The sequence below is a fragment of the Oryctolagus cuniculus genome, chromosome 14 (assembly GCF_964237555.1).
Source record: "Oryctolagus cuniculus chromosome 14, mOryCun1.1, whole genome shotgun sequence".
Lineage (NCBI taxonomy): Eukaryota > Metazoa > Chordata > Mammalia > Lagomorpha > Leporidae > Oryctolagus > Oryctolagus cuniculus.
Window position 1 is genome coordinate 37,898,280 of NC_091445.1, and position 22,344 is coordinate 37,920,623.

Consider the following 22,344-nt stretch of genomic DNA (forward strand, 5'->3'; position numbering starts at 1 on the left):
CCCGTCCCTACTCTCATACTTAAGTGAATAATCTGGGCAAAATGTAGTCCCAGAAAAAAAGAATTCTCATGTATTCATTCAGACAAAATAAATCATGGAATTCCACTTACACACACACACTCACACAGGTAAACAGGCTCTACTTCTATGCAGTGACAAATGAAACGGCAGCTCTACTGGTAGGACCAAATGGAAGGCTAAGACAATGATCCAAGTAGGGAAGCTCTGACGTGATGATGTCTTTGTACACTGTGTCAACACGCATTGTTTTTTACTGTAAATGTATCATGTACCCATTATTTTAAAAGTGAAATTTAGACACCACCATTTTGGAGAAAATTAAAGTCCCACTACTCAGAACAGCTTGCTGTGTAGTTTTGCCCTTCTACTCTACACCTTAAAAAACATTCTCTTTGACCGTGACAGTGGCAGTATCTGAGACTGGACCTTCACGCTCACTTCTAATAGCTACGCAGTACTTCACCAGACGGAGCTATCGGCTGAGTCGGTCAGCCCTTCTCAACTTGGCCACACCCACAACGGTACATGAGACAGCTCTGTACATGGCTCTTCCCTCACTTACCTCACTGTCTTAGTATGATGTCCCCCAAGTTATCTACTGTTAGCTTACATGATACGTAAACTAAAAAAATAAATAAATAAGACTGTACTCAGATTGTTCTCTGGAAAAGTGGTTTATTATTCCTAATGATGCTACCTTCAAGTTCATCCTACTCATCCCTGAGTTTGTGCTGTTAAAAGACAGACTAAAAAGTTGGCTGGGCTGGGTGCAACGGCTTGGTTGGCATCGCGCCTGCACCAGACTCTGGGGCAGCTGCTGGCTGGCTCACCCTCAGCCATTCCCAGCCCCTTCTCCTTTACTCAGCTTCCTTCTAAGTCACTTGTCTTCTCAGCCCTCCTCTTACCTAATTCTGGCCAACAGGACATAAGCAGAAATATGCTGGAAGGTTCTGGAAAAGCTTTTGCTCTCCTGACAAAAAAGCCAGACACAGCGGAACCACCCCTTCTCGCAGTAGCATGAGCCTGGAGCTCGGCACCTGTAATGGAAAGACCAAGGCTTCCTTGTTTTGGCCAGTGCTGGCCACAGAGAACTGCGGACCTGTGACATGAAAAGATCTGCCTCTGTTGGCTTACAGCATTCTTAGTTTTCTGTTATTCGAAATGAAAACATTTCTGACAGACTAAACCACTATATACCAAAGATAAGCAATGGCTTTTGAGTTATTACAAGCAATCATTAGAGGAGTAGGAAAAAAAAATCAGATACATTTTTAAATAGGGATAAAATACCTACATACAGTACAACACAGGGAAAAAAACCCTGCACACAGGAAGGTATAGGCTGAAATAACAGCATGATGAGGCGGCACAGTATGTAACAGAGGCCACTGTTTCCAAAATCTTGTTTCCTTTTCCTCCTGGGCACACAAACTCCATTTCCCATCTTTGCTTGCAGTTGGGTGGAGTCACAAGGTCAAGTCCTGGCTCATGGAAGTTGGCAAAAGTGATGATGCAAATTCTGGCCTTGGCCCACAAACACTCCCATGTAATCTGCTCTTTCCCCATCTGCTGTAACTGGAGATTTTGAGAACCACAAGGCGGAAGGGGCCTGTGTCCCCTGAGGTACTGCATGGAGATTTCCTCCTCAAGCCCACTTCAGACTGTGAAGTGAGCAACACAGCATTGTGTGAAAGCAGCCAGCACCACTAGTGCAACAGAGGGGAGGTGGGGGAAGAGAGACCATGTTGAAGGAGAAAACCCAATGGGCAACCGGTGCGTGGTACTGTCGAGGCTAGCCAGACACCTGGCCCCAAGCACACAACAAAACACTTCATTTCATGTGTGTGTGTGTGTGAGACACAGATTTGGCAAAATTTTCAATACTCACAATGAGTGTTTCTTTTTCTCATTTCTTCGTTTGTTCCTTTCTAAATCTACAGTTTTTTTTGTGAGGCTTGATGTTCCCGATTACCTGCTTGGAACATTTTATATATATTAAAGTTTTTGTCAGTGATGGTTTTTTGTTCTGTTTTATTTATTTGAAAGGCAGAGTGACAGAAAGAGGCAGAGAAAAAGAGATCTTCCATCTGTTGGCTCACTCCCCAAATAGCTGTAAAAGCCAGGGCTGGGTCAGGCCAAAGACAGGAGCCAGGAATTCCACTGGGGTCCTGTACGCGGGTGCAGGGGCCCAAGCACTTGGGCCATCTTCAGCTGCTTTCCCAGGTGCAATAGCAGGGAGCTGCACCAGAAGTGGAGCAGCTGAGACTTGAACTGGTGCTCTGACAATGGGAGCCAGTGTTGCAGGTGGTGGTTAACCCCATGTGCCACAACACCAGCCCAGCCAACAGCTTTTTAAATTTACTTTTTCTTCGAAAGACAGAGGGAGCATGGGGCTGAAAGACAGAAGGAGAGAGTGAGAGGCATGTTCCATCTGTTGCTTTATTCCATAAATGCCAGGGTTGGGCCAGGCTGAAGCTGGAAGCCCAGACCTCCATTTAGGTCTCCCACGTGGGTGTCAGGGACCCAGATATTCAAGCCGTCATCTGCTCTTCCCACGGTGCACAATAGTGGGAAGCTGGAATAAGAAGTGGAGGAGGTGGGACTTAAACCTGGCACTCAAATATGGGATGCCGGCATCCCAAGCAGCAACATAAGCACTGCAGAAATGCATGCCCTAGGAACATGACTTTCAAACTGGGGAAGACTGTGTTCTTGAGCATCTCATCAGGAGGAAAGCCTTTACTAAAACTTAACATCATTGTAGGTATATTTAGAAGTATATTAGAACTAAATCCTAATTAAATAATTTTGATATTTTTAGTTACCCTCTACATGAAGTTTTTTAAAGATTTTATTTCAGAAGTTTTAAATTTACCAAAAAAAAAAAGACAAGACAATTGTGAGGGAAATAACACAAAGCGTTCCATACAGTCAATGAAAACTAAACCCGGCTCACTGTGTACGCCTGTTCTGACGGTGGTACATAGTTCAAAACCAGCTCCTGGCCAATCTGCACTGTGCTAACACCCAGAACCTAACAACAGGAGGATAAACACAGCGACTGATAAATTATATATTACATGTTTATTAAGGGTACACTTTTATGTAAAATTTACATTTATGAAAAAAATCAAAAATATTTACAAAATTTTGGAAGATATGTGCATTGTTCTAATTACAACCCAAAGTAGTAAATAACAATTCTTAAAAACTCACATTGTTAGAGTTCTGTTTACAAAGTCTTGGTTAAAGAGGCAGCTACAAAGTTTATCACTACACAGAAGCAAGAACCAGCTTGCTCTACACATTTCCCACTGAAAATCTCCTGGTCTTTTTTACACTATTAGTGGATTTTTAAGTGGAAAAAAATCAATATAAATTCATATGGCTTCAAACTTGTAACTTGTACTCAATACAAATCTGTGTGTATGAACACTAGGTATGAAGACTTGTGGTAACTGACAAAGTGCAGAAGTTTAACCATTTCACTAATTTGTGCATTTTTATGTAATACTTGATTTAAAATAAACATGGTAAATAGTGTCTGAACTCCAATAATAAAACATTAACTGCCCAACAAAAGCAGTTTGATTGCAAAGTAGATTTACAGTTAAAATTCCAGTAAGGGACTGTAATTGGCAATTAAAAGAACAAATATTAAGAGTTAGAAAATCTAATTCTGCTCACTATTTAGTAAACATTAACATTTTAGCAAATTGTCTTATGTGTTGCTTTAGCCAAATCTAAATTTAGAATTGGGCTAGCATTGAATATATAAAAAAGCACACACTGTGTTATATATTGCTAACAAGTAGAGTTCCTGCTGTATTTAGTATAGCAAGATGTTACATAAATGTCTAGTAACAGAGGTCTTCTGTAAGGCTTAACAGAATAATTAGTGGTTTTATATAAATTATCATAACACAATTTGTTATGCAAAATAAAAGACATTGGTATTTATCATTATAAATAAAATTCCCATTTGTAAATCATGGAATTTTGTCTAAAATATTTCCTTTCTTCAATTAATCAGGATTTGCTATAAAGCTAGATTTCTTACTAGTTAGTATTAGTTGTTTAACAAATGCTTAACCCAATCCATTACTCATTACCCTATTTTCACCAGGCAAGAATTAAATAATAAAAACATGTAATTGGTAATTTTTTCAATAGTTGGAATGAAAACAAATGGCAGTACTTCCACCTCTGCTGCCAAAATTAACCTTTTAAAAACATATTCTTCACAAAATGCTACAAAATTCATGTTCACAATACAATCAGTAAATAACAGAGGAATTTTCAGTGATAAACAAAGTCAAGGGATTGCTGGACTGAGAGTTAAAATACCAGTTACCAATTCACCATTACACTTTTCTGCACTTCCTCTCTTTTGAAAAACACATACTTCTGATGAGGTTAATGCCGAATGCTGAAGAGCGGAAGGTCCTCTGTCTCCTGTAAACATACTCCATCAGGCTGACTTCTCTCTCCAGTGACCAGAGTGTCACTACAGAAGAGAGCCAGGGATCTTAAAGTATAAGGTATCCTTTAGTTACTCTGAATTCCCTTCCCAACTGCAGGCCAAAGGTATTTACCAAAATTGCAAAGATCTCATAAAAATGCTTGACCACTCTAAGATTCTGAATAGAAGATCCAGACTTGTGAGGAAAAAACTGAGGCACATTAATGAACACAAACTGGATAGGCACGTTCCTGGTTGTTATTGTTTTAAAAGGCACACATTATGCAATCCATATAAAAATAAATTAAATCTACAACATTAATTCATCAAAACAATCACAACTTCTATAAAGTTAATTAACTGCAGAAGTAAATTTCTCTGCTGTCTTTTGCAAGCTTATTTTAAAACACATTGCACTTAAGAATTTTTAAAAATCATATAAAACACCATTTACAACGCTTTATTAATATGTTTATGAGAATCAAATTATAGTTTTTTTTGCATACAACTCTTCTGGTCTGATTACCTTATGGCACATAACTCAATTTGATTGAGTGTTCTGGGTTAACATTACCTAAAACTTAGAATTTTTATTCTGTTCATATCTATTCAATACCAAACTTGGAAAAATTTCAAGCTCTCTGACTCTAAAAATTTATGGAAAGCTAAGTTATTTTGTGCTTGCTCTCCTGAAATTTTTGGCCTGATACTACACTATAACTCCCCTTTCAATAGAGACTCTGAAGATAATTTACAACTTCAGCCTATGAAAACTTCGTTTTTACTGAAACTCTGAATGCAGGTGCTTCCTGGATATTGCAGCTGAACAGTTATAAGCGTAGAAAATCATTTCAGTGCTATTTCTCTCAACGACTCACTTTGAAAGTGCGATTTAATGTCTGTAATCAGCTCTCAAATGTGTCCAAGTTTGAAAGACATCATACAAGTCAGAATAGTGTTTAGAAAGAACAGATAATGCAGAATGGCAGGTGCGTGCTACTCCCGTGAGCCCATGATTTTCCCAGGTCCATCAACAATCGGCCAGATAGCGTCCTGAAAAACACCAAGCACCCTTTGTAATGACAATTTCAAATGCATCAAAGGAGGACTTTTCTCATTGTCATTACAGATACAGAACCCTAGTTCCCATCTGTTGTTTATAATACATTAGAATCAGATCACAGGTGTTCAGCTAAACTAATCATGGGTTCTCTCTCTCGACCTGGCACCTTGTATCAAGGATCAAAGGAAAAATATCCATGCCTTTAAGTTGTAAACTTTTTGCTAATTTGCTAATTTGCTAATGATTGCAAGAATATATGTTTTCCATGAACATTAGAAAGTTTGAAATCTCCCAACTTACCAGTGGCAAACCGCTTCTTAACTAAGGAAAGCCTATAGCCAGTGCCTACAAGTTCAATATCTACTCCAGAGAGGGTACTTCCTTCACTGAGAAATTGTACTGCAAGTGTTGTGGGTTTACTGGGACCATCTGAAAGATCAAATTTTGCTCTGAGCGACCCAGAACCTACAAAGGAAAGAATATGGAACTTACACAGGGTACAAAATGTTTCATACCAAATAAAATCAAATGAGTGCATGAGCTGAACTCTAGTGGTCTTGTGATACATTCATGAGATGCGCAAATTACTGTCCTACTTCTAACTCAGACTGTACTCAATGAATCTGAATTTTCCTTAGGTAAATCATCTTCATCCATGGTTCTCTTTGACTTAATATTAACCTTCAGAGAGGCTCACTGGTGAGACTCCTAATTCACATATTGAAGTGGATCCAAAGAGAAGGTGGTGGTAACTTGGGGAAGCCGGAGGGAAACTCTAGGAGGGACAAGGCAGTATCAGGTAAAGAAGAAAGGACTACCCAGTACCAGATCATGGGTGGGAGAGGTGGCTATGGCCGAGAAGAGTTATATAAAAATTACTATTTCCACTCACTTTTCTTTTAACATCTTGCCAAACAGATATTTCTGAGGTACTTTCTTTCTGATAGAATAAATTATTCAACACACCTCAATCTACCAGCACAGCAGAAATAGTAAAGTGATCATCATAACGAACAAATGCTGTGCAAGAGCTCTCAGGAGCTACAGACACATAGGCATGTGCCTCTGCTTGAAGTTATAAATGATGGAGATGATGATGATGGAAGAAAGAACCACAGGCACAGAGCCAGGAGACCTTAGGGAGTGGGATGCATTTAAAGGAAATGCATTTACACCAGAAGAGTTGGCAAACTGGATGCAAGCAGAAGACTGGAGTGAGAGCAAGGACCCAGCCATAGTAAGAAATTTATTACATAATTGTGGGGAGTCATCAAAGATAAAGAAGGCAAGAATATTTCAGATTAGTGTCTTACAAGGAGAAGGAGGTGCAAGATGCGAAGTAGGAAAGCCAACTGCAAGTGAATAAAAGTTTAGGACTCCAGGCGAGAGGAAAGGGGGATCTGCACTTGGGCTAATGAAAATAAGTGAGTGCATTTGGAAGATAATTAGGAGCTAGGCATGAGGAGAGGGGAGGTGGGGTTCCAGGTTACAGTTAGGGCAAGTGGACAGAACTTGCTAATGGCTTCGGACCAAGATGTCAAACACTGGCCCACTTTAAACGACTGTGCCTCCTGCAGCAGGTCAGTAACGGAGATGCACTGTTGCCTGGTTTTTAACTACTGTCCAAGCCCTCCCTAAACTTTTAGAACCTTTAAAAATTACTTTTATTCATTTGAGAGACAAAGTGACAGAGAATGACAGAAAGAAAGAGAAAGACACAAGGTGATGTCTTCTATCCACTAGTCACTCCCCAAATGCCTGCAAGAGTCAAGGCTGGGCTGAAGCCAGAAGCCCAGGACCCCACCCACATGGGCGGCAGAGACCCAAGTACTTGAGGCATCACCTACTGCCTCACAGGGTGCTCATTAGCAAGGGGCTGGACTGCAAGCAGAACAGCCAGGACTCGAATCAAGCTCTGATAGGGGCTGGGGCATCCTGAGCAGAGGCTTACCCGCTGCACCACAGCAATTCTGTTCTGTGAATGCTCTACCAGGCCAAGAGAGGCCACCTTAGAAATCCTTAAACTTCACTTCCTGTCCCTCTTCTGGGTATAAAGCCAGCAACAGAGAACAGATTTCTGTTTTACGGCATTTTGAATATTTTTAAAGCTTTGACTAACAACGTTAGTACCACATTTATAAGATTTTCTACTTCCTCACAGGGACACTCTGATACCTGAATAGCAAAAGGAAGCTATTAAAATAATCTACTTGGGTCTTTTTTTTAAGAGAACAAATTCCTTTCCTAGTAAGTATTTGTTAGCTGGGGGAAAATACATCCTTTCTTCCTTGCTAACTGGTTATAAAGTCCTCAATGCAAGTAGAATTTCTGCCTTACTTCCAGTTTATTACTTCCAAGAATTTCAGTTTGACTCTCCCAAAGCCATACAGCTAGGGCAGCCACTGAAAACAGAAAACCTTGGAGAGAACGCATGCATACTCAGTCTACAGGGGAAAAACTGTTCTGAATCTCAGCTGGCCCATCCTTATTTAAGGCATTAACTTCCATCTAGTGGTCAGTTCCGGAACTGAAAGACATGAAATTCCAGGAGGAAACTACATAACCCCAGCCTTAAAAAAAAAAAAATTCATTTTCAGTGACATCCTACTACAGATAAAAAAGCATGCCTACTTACCTCCATTTTCTGATTTTTCTGAAATGCCTGACAATTTCCATAAGGCCTTCATTTGCTCAGCATTCCTGTAAAAGAAGCAGTATCTCCAGCTCAAGTATCTAGGCACGGTACTTTATACACAAATAGGCACTCAGTAAATAAATGCATTTTAAATATTTTTCAGTACAACAAAGATAATGCTGTTTTCTCATTTCTACTGGTCAGGGAAACGAAAAGGTTGACTACCTTCAAGGAAAACACATTTGGGACAGGCGCTGTGGCGAAGCTAGCACCTGCAGTGCCGGCATCCCATGTGGGCGCCAGTTCGAGTCCCGGCTGCTCTACTTCCGATCCAGCTCTCTGCTATAGCCTGGGAAAGCAATGGAAGATGACCCAAGTCCTTGGGTCCCTGCACCTTCTTGGGAGACCCAAAAGAAGCTCCACATCCCTGGCTTCGGATCAGCCCAGCTCTGGCCATTGTGGCCATTTGGGGAGTGAACCAGTGGATGGAAGACTGACTCACTCACTCACACACTCTCTCTCTCTCTCCCTGCCTCTGCATTTCTGTAACTCTGCCTTTCAAATAAAATAAATAAATCTTTTTTAAAAAAAAAAACATATTATTGAACAGTGAAGCAAATATAAGGATTGGTTAGAGTCTTTATTAATATTAACAGAGGAGACAAGAGAGGTAATTAAGAGAATAACTTATTTTAAAAATTTTTTATTTATTAGAGACAGAGAGAATCTTCCTCAAATGGCCACAACAGCCAAGGCTGGGCCAGGCCAAAAGCCTGGAGCCAGAAACTCAAGCTGGGTCTCCCATGTGGGTAGCAGGGACCCTAGAACTCGGGCCATCACCTCACTGCCTCCCAGGACATGAACTGGCAGGAAGCTAGATTCAGATGTGGAGCCAGGACTCAAACCCAGGCACGCCGATATGAACTGTAGGCACCCTAAGCAGTTTCTTAACCACTACACCACTCATGAGCCCTTAGCCTTGGTAAATAATTATTACCCTCATTTTTAAAGCAAATAAAAAATGAAGTTTAGAAAAGTTAGCAAATTGCCTAAAGTTAGCACAGAATCATTCAAATAGTACTCACAGAAAAACTATTTTGTTTACTTTGGACTGAGGCTACTGTGGCTTGACTTAATAAAATGAAAGTCATGGCATGGTTTGTATTGGAAAACACACTACAGCTTTTAAACTTTCCAAGACCAACTTTGGTTCTCAAGAATACAACAGCAAATCAGCAAGAATTCAGAAATACAATTAATTTACCATACTGCAGGGGGAAGGGATTGCATATTTGTGACTCCTCCATCCACTGGAACCACCACCTGTATGCTGGACAGCACACTGGGTGCAGCCATAGCCTCGGGATTGTATTTATAGTCCACTCTGAGATCCGTGGTGCTAGCACTACATTTCCAGTAGGTTGCAAGATTCAAAGGAGTAGATTGAATGCCATTTGATGACACCTATAAAAAGAGGAAAACAAATAAACAACTGGTCTGAAAAGTAAACAAGTCATGTTAATAACACAGATATGTGAATGTAAGAATTTAGAGAATCAAAGCTATCTAAGGAGACTACTATCTGTTGCTAAGCAGAGTAAAGAGATTCCACCTTAAATGTTTACCTTTAATCATGTGACCCACACTAAATGGTACAATTCCTTCCAATTCTTCAAGTTCTTGCTCAAATGGCTGCTTTTCAAGAACACTCACCCCATAACCCTGCTTAAATTTACACTGAGAACTGCATTTTCCATCTTCACTCTTTTTTTAAAAAAAATTTACTTTTTGAAAGGCAGAGTTACAGAGAGGCACAGGCAAAGGTAGAGCAAGAGTTCTCCCATCCGATGGTTCACTCCCCAATTAGCTGCAATGGCCAGAGCTGTGCCAATCTGAAGCCAAGAGTCTGGAGCTTCTTCTGGGTCTCCCATGTGGGTTCAGGGGCCCAAGGACTTGGACCATCTTCTGCTTTCCCAGGCCATAGCAGAGAGCTAGATAGGAAGTGGTGCTTCTGGGACTCAAACCGGTGCCCACATGAGATGCTGGCGCCACAGGCAGTGGCTTTATCCGCTATACCTCCCCTGACCCTATACTTTTTCTTTTCTCCATACCACTTATTTTCTAACATACAACACTATTATGTTTACTGTCTCACTATTCTCTTCCCAGCACTACCAAGTTTCTTGAATGAAGGAATAACTGAATAGTTGTAATTAACTTTAAGTCAACTGCAGTGGCAGCACCTTTTTATTCTTTAAGTATTTTCTAGAAATAGGAGTAATTTTAATACAATTGCCCTATTAAAAAATCCAAACACTGGGGCCAGCGCTGTGGCATGTAGGTTAAGCCTCCATCTGCGGCGTTGGTATTCCATATGGACGCTGGTTTGAGTCCCGGCTGTCTCTTCTGATCCAGCTCCCTGCTACGGCCTGGGAAAGCAGTGTAAAATGGCCCAAGTGCTTGGGCCCTTGCACCCACGTTGGAGACCAGGAAGAAGCTCCTGGCTCCTGGCTTCGGATCAGCTCAATTCCAGCCATTGTGGCCCTTTGGGGGTGAACCAGTGGATGGCAGACCTTTCTTTCTGTCATTCCCTCTCTCTGTCTGAAACTCTACCTCTCAAATAAATAAATCTTAAGAAAAAAATTCAAATACCACAAAAGACTACAGAATAAGAAATTCATCTCTTGGCATTCTTACTCCCCATTGTTACCTTCCTTACTGGCTCTTCAGGCAAACGTAAGCATGAGTCCATCTCATGGTTATAATAATCCATTTAATCAATCTTCCTCTGCTCACATGTACTTAGGGTTCCAAAAAATGCTACAAGGAATATCCCTTGTACCTTATCTTGTACATTCCTCTAACTTCTAAATAACTTATGAAAGTAGAATTACTGAACTGAAAGTTACATCTATTCAAAAACCTTAACAGAACTGCCGCATCAGAGGTTCCATTAATTTGTGCTCCTATTAACAAGTGGTCACACTCCTCCTAATACTGGATAGAGCAATCTTTCTTTCTTTTATGGGGATCAGCTGGGGTCACACTGGCATCTCATTGTCTTACTGTTATACTGCATGGAGCATCTCTCACCAAGTTACCTATGGAGTTGCTCAGTCTTTACTTACTCATGGAACCTTTGATCTATCTTAAGTGCTGCAAATATTTTTCTTTAGATTAAAAATATTGACAAAATTAACCAAATCTTTTATACATACATACTTACTTTTGGATCACATATATTTCTCCTTACATCTTCTGAGTTTTGTATTAAATCTAGAAAGATCTTCTATACTTCAAAATTAACATCTGATAAATATATGGCAAGTACATACAGAGAGATCATATATATCCACTCATGACTTATTTTAGTCCCTTTATAGTTTCATTTATTATTAATATTTTGATGCATGTGGATTTTATTTTGGTTAAAGTATAAGTTAGAGATTCAGCTTTTTGTCCTCCAAAGGTCTAGCTTGCTGCTCCAATACCATTTATTAAAAATTTCATTACTTCTGTATTTCCTTAAAATGCTACCTTGTCATATAAACAATTTTCCATTTATTCTTATATCTATTTTGGGATACTCTAATTTGTTCCATTTATTTGGTTATCTATTGCTGTGTCAGTTCCAAACTAATTTAAATACTGTGGTCTTATGTTTTCCGATTACAGCTAAAACATTACTCCACTTCAGTATTTAAAAGTCTTTTCCCCCCTAAGATTCATTTATTTATCTGAAAGGCAGAGTTGCAAAGAAAGAGGAAGACAAAATGAGAGCAAGATTGAGAGCTCTATCTGCTGGTTCACTCTCCAAATGGCCCCAGTGGCCAGGCTGGATCAGGTCAAAGCCAAGAGCTTCATTCAGGTTTCCCACATTGGTAGCAGGGGCACAAGCACTTAGGCTATCTTCTACTGCATTTCCAGGCACATTAGCAGAGAGCCAGATTGGAAGCGGAGCAACTGGGACATGACTGGCACCAATAAAGGATGTCAGTGTCACAGGCGGTAGTTTTACCCAGTATGCCACAGCGCTGGCCCCTAAAACATTTCTTGAGCCATCCCCCCAACACAGCTAGAGTTGGAGGCACTGCCCCTCCATCTGTAGTCACCCTGCTGGTGCCTGACCCACATCCTATGATTTGTTCCAAGCTGGTAGTCTTACATCCTGGATAAATCCTATCAGCATTAAAAGGGGGATGGGGGGGCGGGGGCAAGGCTACTGAGGGAAACGATCTGTCCTTGCAGTTAGCATCTGCCTGGCTCTGACACTGTGCTGTATTCAGCATGATGGAGATCCAAGTGAAGATCACACCGGCTCTATTCTTTTTTTTTTTTTTTTAAAGATTTATTTATTTGAGGGCAGGATTGGTAGAGAGAGGGAGACCGCATCCACCTGCTGGTTCACTCCCCAGATGGCTGCAACAGCAGGAGGTGGGCTAATCTGAAGCCAGGAGTCAGGAGCTTCTTCCAGGTCTCCCATGTGGGTGCAAAGACCCAAGTACTTGGGCAGTCTTCCACTGCCACGAGCGGGGAGCCAGATCAGAAATGGAGCAGCTGGGATTTGAACTAGCATCCGTATGGGATGCCAGAGCTGCAGGCAGAGGCTTAATCCACTATGACGCAGCACTAACCCAATTCTTTTTTAAAATTGTATGTCAATCTACAATTATGTCAGAATTAAAACATTTAAGCCTTAGTAATCGACCGGCGCAGCGGCTCACTAGGCTAATCCTCTGCCTGCGGCACTGGCACCCCGGGTTCTAGTCCCGGTTGGGGCGCCAATTCTGTCCCGGTTGCTCCTCTTCCTGTCCAGCTCTCTGGTGTGGCCCAGGAAGGCAGTGGAGGATGGCCCAAGTGCTTGGGCCCTGCACCTGCATGGGAGACCAGGAGGAAGCACCTGGCTCCTGGCTTGGGATCAGCGCAGCACGGGTTGTAGCGGCCATTTGGGGGGTGAACCAACGGAAGGAAGACCTTTCTCTCTCTCTCTCTCACTAACTCTGCCTGTCAAAAAAACACAAAGACTTAGTAACTTAGTGACAAAAAAAAAAAAACAAAAAAAAAAACCCAAAACCAAAAAATATCTCCTTAATTTTCCAAGCTTAATTCTCCCAGAGAACTTGGAAATGACTGTCAACTCTCCAAACACAGAGACGTACTTCTGCTGTGTTTCTGATCAGGATTACAATAAATTTATACATTAATTTGGAAACAGATAAACTTTTTACAACACGAATCTTTCTTGAAATGAGTAAAATTTATATAACTATATTAAACAGAGACTTATGTTTCTTCCTGCTTTTTCATCTTGAATCTTTTTCTTCACTATTATGTGTGCTTGTTTTGAAAGTTAATTTTTAAACTGATCACCGTAGTGTATCAGTTAGTTTTTCAACTGATTCTGTTAATTTTCCAGGAATATATTACCGGTAACTAATAATAATTTTGGTTCCTCTTTTCCAGAGGAAAAGTTTATTTTCTTCTCTAACTGCTGGCTAAAATATCTAGAAAAACACTGTCTGTCAATAGGAATGATGGGTGTCTTTGCCACTCCTGGCCTTACCTGCTTCGAGTGTTTCAACATTAAGACTGCTGCTGCTGGTCTTTCCAACTTCAGGACAAACTCAAGTGTCTGTGTTTACTCAGTTATCACAGCCATCAATAAATGGGGAACTTTAAGCGAGGAAAATCTCCACTGGTTGATTAACAGACTAACACTGCTGCATCTTTGCATTCCTGGAACGAACCTCATTTGACTGTAACATACGCAGTGAGTGGTATGTTGGCTTCCATCTGTTAATGCTTCCTTTGAGGACTGTTACAATGACATGACACTCACCTGATACTTCAACACATCCACATTGTAATAAGCAGCAGCTGGATTTTGCTCAGACAGCTTCTTGAGGTAGAGAGTAACAGCTTGCATGTTCATCCAAAAATCTTTTGCATTGGAATCACATTGTGACGGATCACTATACATGTAAGAAACATTGTGTTATTTTTTTCTATGCATCTTTATTCTTTGCCTCTATGTGATAATTTTGTGACCTAGGAAAGATGTGTAGAAATGAACTAAAATGTGGGATGAGGGAAAAATGAGGATTAGGAGATAAAGAATGGAACACAGAAGAAGCCTGCCTCAAAGATGAGAACACGGAGAGATAGAAAAGGTTAAAAAAACCCAACCACCGTCAGACCACCAAACACAAAATGAAAGGCCAGCAAAAGCTACTTAATAATAATAAATAATTTTGGTATTTTCTTCAAATGGAATATTACTGTTACAAACAAGAAGGAAACATTTCTTAAAAAGAAACATCAGGGCCAGCACTGTGGCGCAGCAGGTAAAGTCACCGCCTGCAGTGCCAGCATCCCATATGGGCACCAGTTCAAGTCCTGGCTACTCCACTTCCAATGCAGTTCTCTGCTATGGTCTGGGAAAGCAATAGAAGATGGCGCAAGTTCTTAGGCCCCTGCACCCAAGTGGGAGACCCAGAGGAAGTTCCTGACACAGCTCTAGCTGTTGCGGCCATCTGTAGAGTGAACCAGTAGATGGAAGACACCTCCCTTCCTCCCTCCCTCTCTCTATTCCTCTGCCTCTCTGTAACTCTGCCTTTCAAATAAAAATAAATAAATCTTTAAAAAACAAACAAACAAAAAAAACACATCAAAACCTTCAAAACAAAAATATACAGACCTGAACACAAGCTGTGCATTTGGAAGAATTTGCTCAAGTCTGCTGATGTTTTTCATCCTGAAGCACAGCACAGCTGGAGATGGATTGCCAGTGAAGACTTTAATGATTCCACTTGGAAATGATATTGTCACATCACCAGTGATCTTCACAATACACCTGAAATTCGGGATTTGGGAAAGTGTTCAAGTAAGATGCTTTAGTCTCCATTTTTTGGCTTACAAAGGGTGTATGTGTATGTCCTTTTTCATAATTATGGATGAGTTATTTCTTCAGTTTAATTATAAACAATGATTCTACATGAAAGGGCACACCCATTCAACATCGTCTGTTCTGGGAACTAAACTCCAAACACAGATGTAAGCATATGGATATTGTTCCTCTACTTTCTGTGGTTAACTCCCCTCTAGCTAACTTTCCTGGTAACACCATTCAACTATAAATAGCTGTAGCTATTTTCCCTCTCAAAGCCCACAAAGCCCAGGGCTGATGGTGGTGGTAGATACCCCTTGGCTCCTCCCTCCCTCCCTTCCTCCTCTGAAATTCACGCATCAGATGACAACATTATTCACTACTCAGACTCCTTTCAAGTCATCTTTCACACTCCTTTTCACTTCCTGAAAGTTGCAGCTCACTGACAGTATGTGTCTGTGCCACTACCCCCGTCACAATTTTTGGTGATTTCAACATCCCTGGAGATGGCCACTTAGTTCCTCAGCCCATTACAGCCACTGAGCTCGTCTTTCAGCCCACCTCAGCCACCACAGCTCCTCTAGAGTCTCCCCACTCATCTACTCACACATCCTATTGTTTTCACTCATTCTGTTGCATCTCCCACAGTTCTCCAAACCTATCACCATCTCTATAATCCATGTGATTACCATTTTTTCATAATCTTCACTCACTCCTTCACATCCTCACTTCCACCTATCGCTGACTCCCTGGTCCATCAGTTCATCCTTCATGAACCCTCCCTTGGCCTTCTTTTACCACTTGCTTGGCCATACAGAATCTGGGCTACATCCAGCTCCCTACTCCCATCTAAAGAGCTGAGTTTGACTAGAGAGAAACAGAAGCACAGCCACAACTCTCCAGTGGCCCCCTGAGGTAACCTGGTAATCCTATCACACACTAGTCTACTCACTCTTCTGTCCTTTTCATATCCTTTCTTTTCTCCCCTAACTTGCAGTAGTCTCTCTGCCTACTCTCTGCTGATGGTTTTACTTTTAATTTTACTGAACAAGTAAAATCAGAAAATAACAGTCTCACTACTCAACTCCAAATCAACCTAATATCCGTATCTTCTGCACTCCCTCCTATGTGAATACATGACTAGTTTGCACCGAAGGCCAGTCTCACCAATTCAGCCCTGGAGCTCATTCCCTTTTATATTCTGAAGGGCAATCATTCATGCAACTGTATACAATTTTCCACCATGCTTAATTTTTCCCACAAATACTTCATCTTCCCATCAGCACACAGACATGCTAAAATATATATCTTTTAAAAAACACAAACATATGGGCTGGCACTGTGGCATAGTGAGCTAAGCCTCTGTCTGTGGCATTGGAATCCCATATGAGTGCTGGCTTGAGTCCTGGCTGCTCCTCTTCTGATCCAGATCTCTGCTACAGCCTGAGAAAGTGGTGGAGGATGGCCCAATTCCTTGGGCCCCTGCACCTACGTGGGAGACCCGGAAGAAGCTTCTGGCTCCTGGTTTTGGATCGGCCCAGTTCCGGCTATTTCGGCCACATAGGGAATCAACCAGTGAATAGAAGACCTTTGTCTCTCCTTCTTTCTAACTCTGTCTCTCAAATAAATAAAATCTCAAAAAAAAAAAAAAAAAAAAAGAAAGAAAGAAAGAAAGAAAAAATCCTTTTGATTCTACCATCTCACTCCTGTTACCATTCCATTTCTCTGCTTCCACTTAGAACAAAACATCCAGAAAGAGCTGTTTACAGTTGCTCTTTCCAAACATAGCTGTCCAGCTTTGCATTACCTGATGTTCCTGAACTTCCTCCAAGTACTTTCACCCTTCCCATGCTGTGAAGGTCACCAATGACCTCCAGATTGCCAATGGCCACCTTTTCTTGAGCCGATGTCAGTATCAGATAAGCTTCGGTGCTTCCTTCATAAAATGATTTATTCACCTAGTTTGTGGACACTACTCTATTTGCTCTCTCTTCACCTCTTGGCTATTTTCTGTCTCAAACTCCTTGCTGGATCACTCTTCTCTTCCTGTTTTCTACACACTAGGGGGACCAGGACTTATTCTCAGCTGTCTTTTCAATCTATTCCTTAAGGTCCCTGGCTTAAAAGTATCATATAGAATGACTACCATATATTTTATCTCTAACCTACATTGAGCCCCTGAACTCCAGAATCATGTACCCAACTATCAATGCAACACCTCCACAAACTCAGAATTCTACTCACTTGGCAAATCTTGACAAATTTTCTAAAGAGTAATACACTGCATAAGGAAAGTTAGGCCAACAAAGTACTACTTATACAGTGGTGGTCCTGTAAGATTACATTGCGTAAAGATGTTGTAGCTGTCTTAGTTTGTGTAAGTACAATCTATGATGTACGCACAAAGTCAGCTAACAATGGATCTCCCAGAATATATCGGCATCATTAAGCAATGCGTGGCTGTATTCTTAGAATCTCATGACTTCTCACCACCCCTTCTGCTTTACCCTTAATATTTATTTATTTATTTATTTTTGACAGGCAGAGTGGACGGTGAGAGAGAGACAGAGAGAAAGGTCTTCCTTTTGCCATTGGTTCACCCTCCAATGGCCGCCGCGGCCAGAGCCCTGCGGCCGGCGCACCACGCTGATCCGATGGCAAGAGCCAGGTACAATATATCCTGGTCTCCCATGGGGTGCAGGGCCCAAGTACTTGGGCCATCCTCCACTGCACTCCCTGGCCACAGCAGAGAGCTGGCCTGGAAGAGGGGCAACTGGGACAGAATCCGGCGCCCCGACTGGGACTAGAACCCCGTGTGCCGGCGCCGCAAGGCGGAGGATTAGCCTAGTGAGCCGCGGCACTGGCCTTCTGCTTTACCCTTACAGGAGACATGCTCATCTCTCAGCTGGATTTCTGTAGTTAAACCCTCTAACTCTCTCCATCTACTCTGGTTCCCTCTGGTTTATTCCCTCTAGAACAGCTGGAGTACTCCTTTAAACCCTAAGTAACCTCATCACTCCTCTCAAAGCCTCTACTGACTCCCCACCACACTCAAGAGAAATTGCAATCTCCTCATCAGGGCATGCACTGCGCAGACTCATTTCTGATACTCTTCCCCTTGTTTACTTCAATGCCATGGTTCAGTTTGCTGTTTGAATACACCAAGCATGCTTTTACCTCAATCCCTTATACTAGCAAGCTCTCGCTTCCTGGAATATTCTTCCCTAGGATATGGATATGTATGTGGCTTGCTTATCCTTTCAGATATCTGCTTAGATTAACCTCAACTAGCAGCCCTGTGTTGTCTTTCTCCATCGTCTTACCCTGGCTGATTTTTGGTATCTATAGTTTGCTCTCAGTACCATGTCAGCTCAGGAGAGAACTGTTTTAGTTACTAAAGTGTCCTCAGCACATCAATGGAGCACTATACATGGTGAGTGCTCAAATAGTTCATGAATGAACATAAGATCAATGAGCAATCTGTAGCAGAGGCAGAGGCAGTCATTCACCCAGACATTGTTTTCTTAAAGAAGTGGCCTAAACCGATTCTGCAAGAGTCTTGTATTAAACAGGCACTCTGAGTCTTTCTTGGAAATGTCCCACTTTCACCAAAGATAGACTTGAGGCCAAGACGCAGAGTTCCACCCCTATCCAGGTCAGATGCCATCTGTTCCACAGAAATATCAAGCAACCAATGTGTCCTAACAGTCATAAAGCTTGGTCAAGAATGCAAATAGACTGGAGGAAAAGCCGTCACTACTAAACACAGCAATTTTTTATTTGATAGACTATCCTCACATGACTATATTAGAGAGCAAAAAGTAAGTAAGAGAAGATCCTAACCTACACATAATCAAAATGTAACTTAAAATTTACGACCAACCCTCCCACCCTCTTCCCCTCCCTCCTTTCCTCACACACACACACGTATATTTTAAAAACTTACTTGGTAGGATCTGCTCCTTTAAAGTAGGCATTAACAGATTCTGTCAGGGCGACTGCCACAGGTAAGGTGTCCTGACTTCCGAGGCTGACAGGGCTGGGACCCCGTGACACTCCTAGAATACATACAATTTGTCTGTTAAATCCTTCAGAAGGATATATATTAAATACCAAGACAGACTCACAATGTTAGGTTGTCACAAATGACCCCATTACGATTTCAGTGATGCCCAAGTACAAATCTGGAGGTTAAGAAATAAGCAAAACAAACAAATTAGAACATAATACAAAGAACAAAAAGAATTAGGAAGACTTTTCTTTTAAATGGAAAGACACAGAATCGTTAAGGAATATCCGAAGGAAAAAGCCCTTCACTTGAAGATCTAAAATCACTAAAATATGGCTACACATTGCCTTCAAATACCAAATTCTTCAGATTCTATCAGTCACATGCTTCAGGGTTCTACATAAGATGCTTATATTTATTTCCACCTAAGTAATGATGCTCCATACTCTACTCATTATTACTATTCTCTTGAACCCCCTCTTCATCTGACACTTATGTATATTCCCACATTACAGTGCCTCAATAAATACAACTAGTGAGGTTACTTTTTAAAGAAACACCTAATATAAAATTCACTCAGAGGAGATATCCTTAGAGGCAAATCATATGAAGATCAGTGGTTTTATTTAAAGCATAATAAAATATAAATAAATTTAACCTCAGCATGTGTTCAGGTTTTTGTTTTTTAGCCTAAACAAAGTATCCCTTCAAAATAGTGCAGGTTTTTTTCTTCACAAATGCACTTCTCCTGTGTATGCCTCACCACTTAAAAAAAGGTGAATACAAATTGTGATACAAATTGTGAAAATAAGTTACAAGTTTGTTATAATTATTCATTAAAGACTACCTACATCAACATATATCTCTGAAATTTGAATGTATGCTCTTCTCATATAAATGTTACAACGTTAACAGTGATCAGATATTTTTATTTTAGATGTGATATCCAATAGTGAAAGTCTGAGTTACCTTTGAGATACCAGAGTATGAATTCCAATACAAATCAGCGCTAGCTTTTTCTGCTTCACAACTAAACCTGAGGCCCTACAAATACGGAGAAAATATATTTTGCTAGGAAGACAGGATGGTGTTCTAAATTTTACAGGAATTTTTAGTTAGAAGGTTCTTCATAGTTAGAAAAATAGGTTGGCGATCAAAACTACACAGAGAAAAGATCTGGAAAAGTAAAAACCCCAGAATTAGACAACTTTTAGATTTCATGTGAAAGGAAGAACTCAGTGTTAGTAAAACGGCACGGTCTTATCTATGGCACCATCTACACCCAGGACACCATCCTAGGCTCTAACCCCATGATGCACCCTTACGCCCCTGCCACTGCAGGAAGTCAGGTGACCTCATGGCCCAACCACCGGTGTCAGCTCCATCCCCATCCTAATGGGATTCGCTGCTCCTACTTCCCTGCCCACCACCAAGCAAAGTTTTAAGAGGACCTGTTCCTGAACACGTGGCTCTCTTTCTTTCCATCTCCTGATCCCCACCCCCCTTTCTCTGTCTCTGTCTCACGCTCTCCTTCTCCTTCTTTGCCTTCTTCACCCCTTCCCTCCGATCTGTCAGGTTTCCCCCAATAAACCCTTTCCCTTACTCTGGTGTTTAGTGTGTTTTGTGGCGGCCGTACACTCAGTAACATAAAATTTTATGCACAAAATCACAACAGCTACTATTTCCCACTAATATGCGCCAGGCACTTTGCTAAGGAGACATGAAGATCCTGGAACCTTTTTTATCATAAGTACTGGTTTTTGTAAAGCAACGGCATGCTTCCTGGGTGAGGGATGAACGATGAAAGGACATGCAGATGAGGCTGGGGAAGTGTTCATGACCCAGATCGAGGCATGGAAAATCTTTAATTTCATCCTTTTGGCACAAAACACCACCGCCATTATTTAAAAGATATATTTCTTAGTAATACTTTACTGTTTTATTTGTTTGCTTAGTAAAATCATTCTGAACACAGAGTAAGATCCTGGATACAGTAGAAAAATGACTGCTGGCAAGGACTCAAATAAATCAGGTGAGAGTGATCAGGTCAAAGGGAAAGGTCTTACTAGAAGTACTAGTTTGGAACGCATGAGAGAAAATATGAAATGAAAAAAGAAGACTCAGTATAAATTCACCGACTGCAACTGTATGTGCACTAGAAATTTCACTATCTAAATTAATTCAAGCCACTCCTCTTCTAATGTTTGGTTCTAAACTCCAGGGTCACTGGAAAGCCAGGAAAGCACATTCTCAGAGAAAGGTGAAGGCTATAACAAATAATCTTCTCCTCCAATTTTTTATTGTGGCAAAATATACACAACACACACACACACTACCATCTTAACCTTAAGTGTCCAGTTCAGAGGAATGAAATACATTTGTATTACTGTGCAACCATCACCCATTCGTCCCTATGACTATTCACATCTTGTAAAACTCAAACTCTGCAGACATCAAACAGTAATTCTTCAAAGCCCCCATCCCCCAGTGCTAGCAACCACTCCCACTCTACTTTCTGTTGCTAGGAGTTTGACTACTCTCCATACCTCTACAAGAGGAATTATACAATATTTGACCTAGTATAATGTCAAGGTTTATCCAAGCCGTAGCATACTCTAGAATTTTATTCAGGGCCAGCGCTGTGGTGTATAATAGGTTAAGCCTCCGCCTGCAGTGCTGGCATCCCATATGGGCACTAGCCTGAACCCTGTGTGCTTCATTTCTAATCCAGCTCCATGCTAATAGACTGGGAAAGCAGTAGAAGACAGTCCAAATGCTTGGGCCCCTGCACCACATGGGAGACCCGGAAAAAGCTCCTGGCTCCTGGGTTTGGATTGGCCCAGCTCCTGCCGTTGCGGCCATTTGGGGAGTGAGCCAGTGGATGGAAGACATCATTCTCTCTCCCTCTCTCTAACTCTGCCTTTCAAATAAATAATTTTAAAGCATTTTCTTCCTTAAGACTCAAAAATATTCTATTGTATGTATAAAGTCACTTACAGCTGAATCATGAGAATGGGTTTTGGAAAATGCATCATTAGACAATTTTGTCATTGAGCAAATATCAGAGATGTGTAGTTATATAAACCTAGATGGTACAGCCTACTACACATCTAGGCTATATGGCATATGTAGTACATGCAAGAGACGCAACATGAGGTGCATAAAGCTTAATAGTAAAAAAAATATTGAAACTGCAGTATTCTATTGTCAAGTCTTATTTACTGTACATAATTCTATATGCTATACTTTTATAAAACTGGCAGTACAG

General features: G+C 41.1%; 1 protein-coding gene across 5 annotated transcripts in view; it reads right to left on the reverse strand.

Moving 5' to 3' along the window:
• Nucleotides 1-3,086: 3,086 nt before the first annotated feature.
• FCHO2 (FCH and mu domain containing endocytic adaptor 2) overlaps nucleotides 3,087-22,344 on the reverse strand; it is a 129,465-nt gene continuing 110,207 nt past the window's right edge. For all 5 annotated transcript variants that reach the window (XM_051833239.2, XM_070056561.1, XM_070056564.1 and 2 more), the window contains 7 exons: nucleotides 19,014-19,125; nucleotides 14,879-15,034; nucleotides 14,021-14,153; nucleotides 9,446-9,645; nucleotides 8,182-8,246; nucleotides 5,847-6,011; nucleotides 3,087-5,536 (listed from right to left, as the gene is read on the reverse strand). In XM_051833239.2, the coding sequence (XP_051689199.2) occupies nucleotides 5,514-5,536; nucleotides 5,847-6,011; nucleotides 8,182-8,246; nucleotides 9,446-9,645; nucleotides 14,021-14,153; nucleotides 14,879-15,034; nucleotides 19,014-19,125 (854 nt within the window). In that variant the 3' untranslated portion in view covers nucleotides 3,087-5,513. The remainder of the gene's footprint in view (nucleotides 5,537-5,846; nucleotides 6,012-8,181; nucleotides 8,247-9,445; nucleotides 9,646-14,020; nucleotides 14,154-14,878; nucleotides 15,035-19,013; nucleotides 19,126-22,344) is intronic.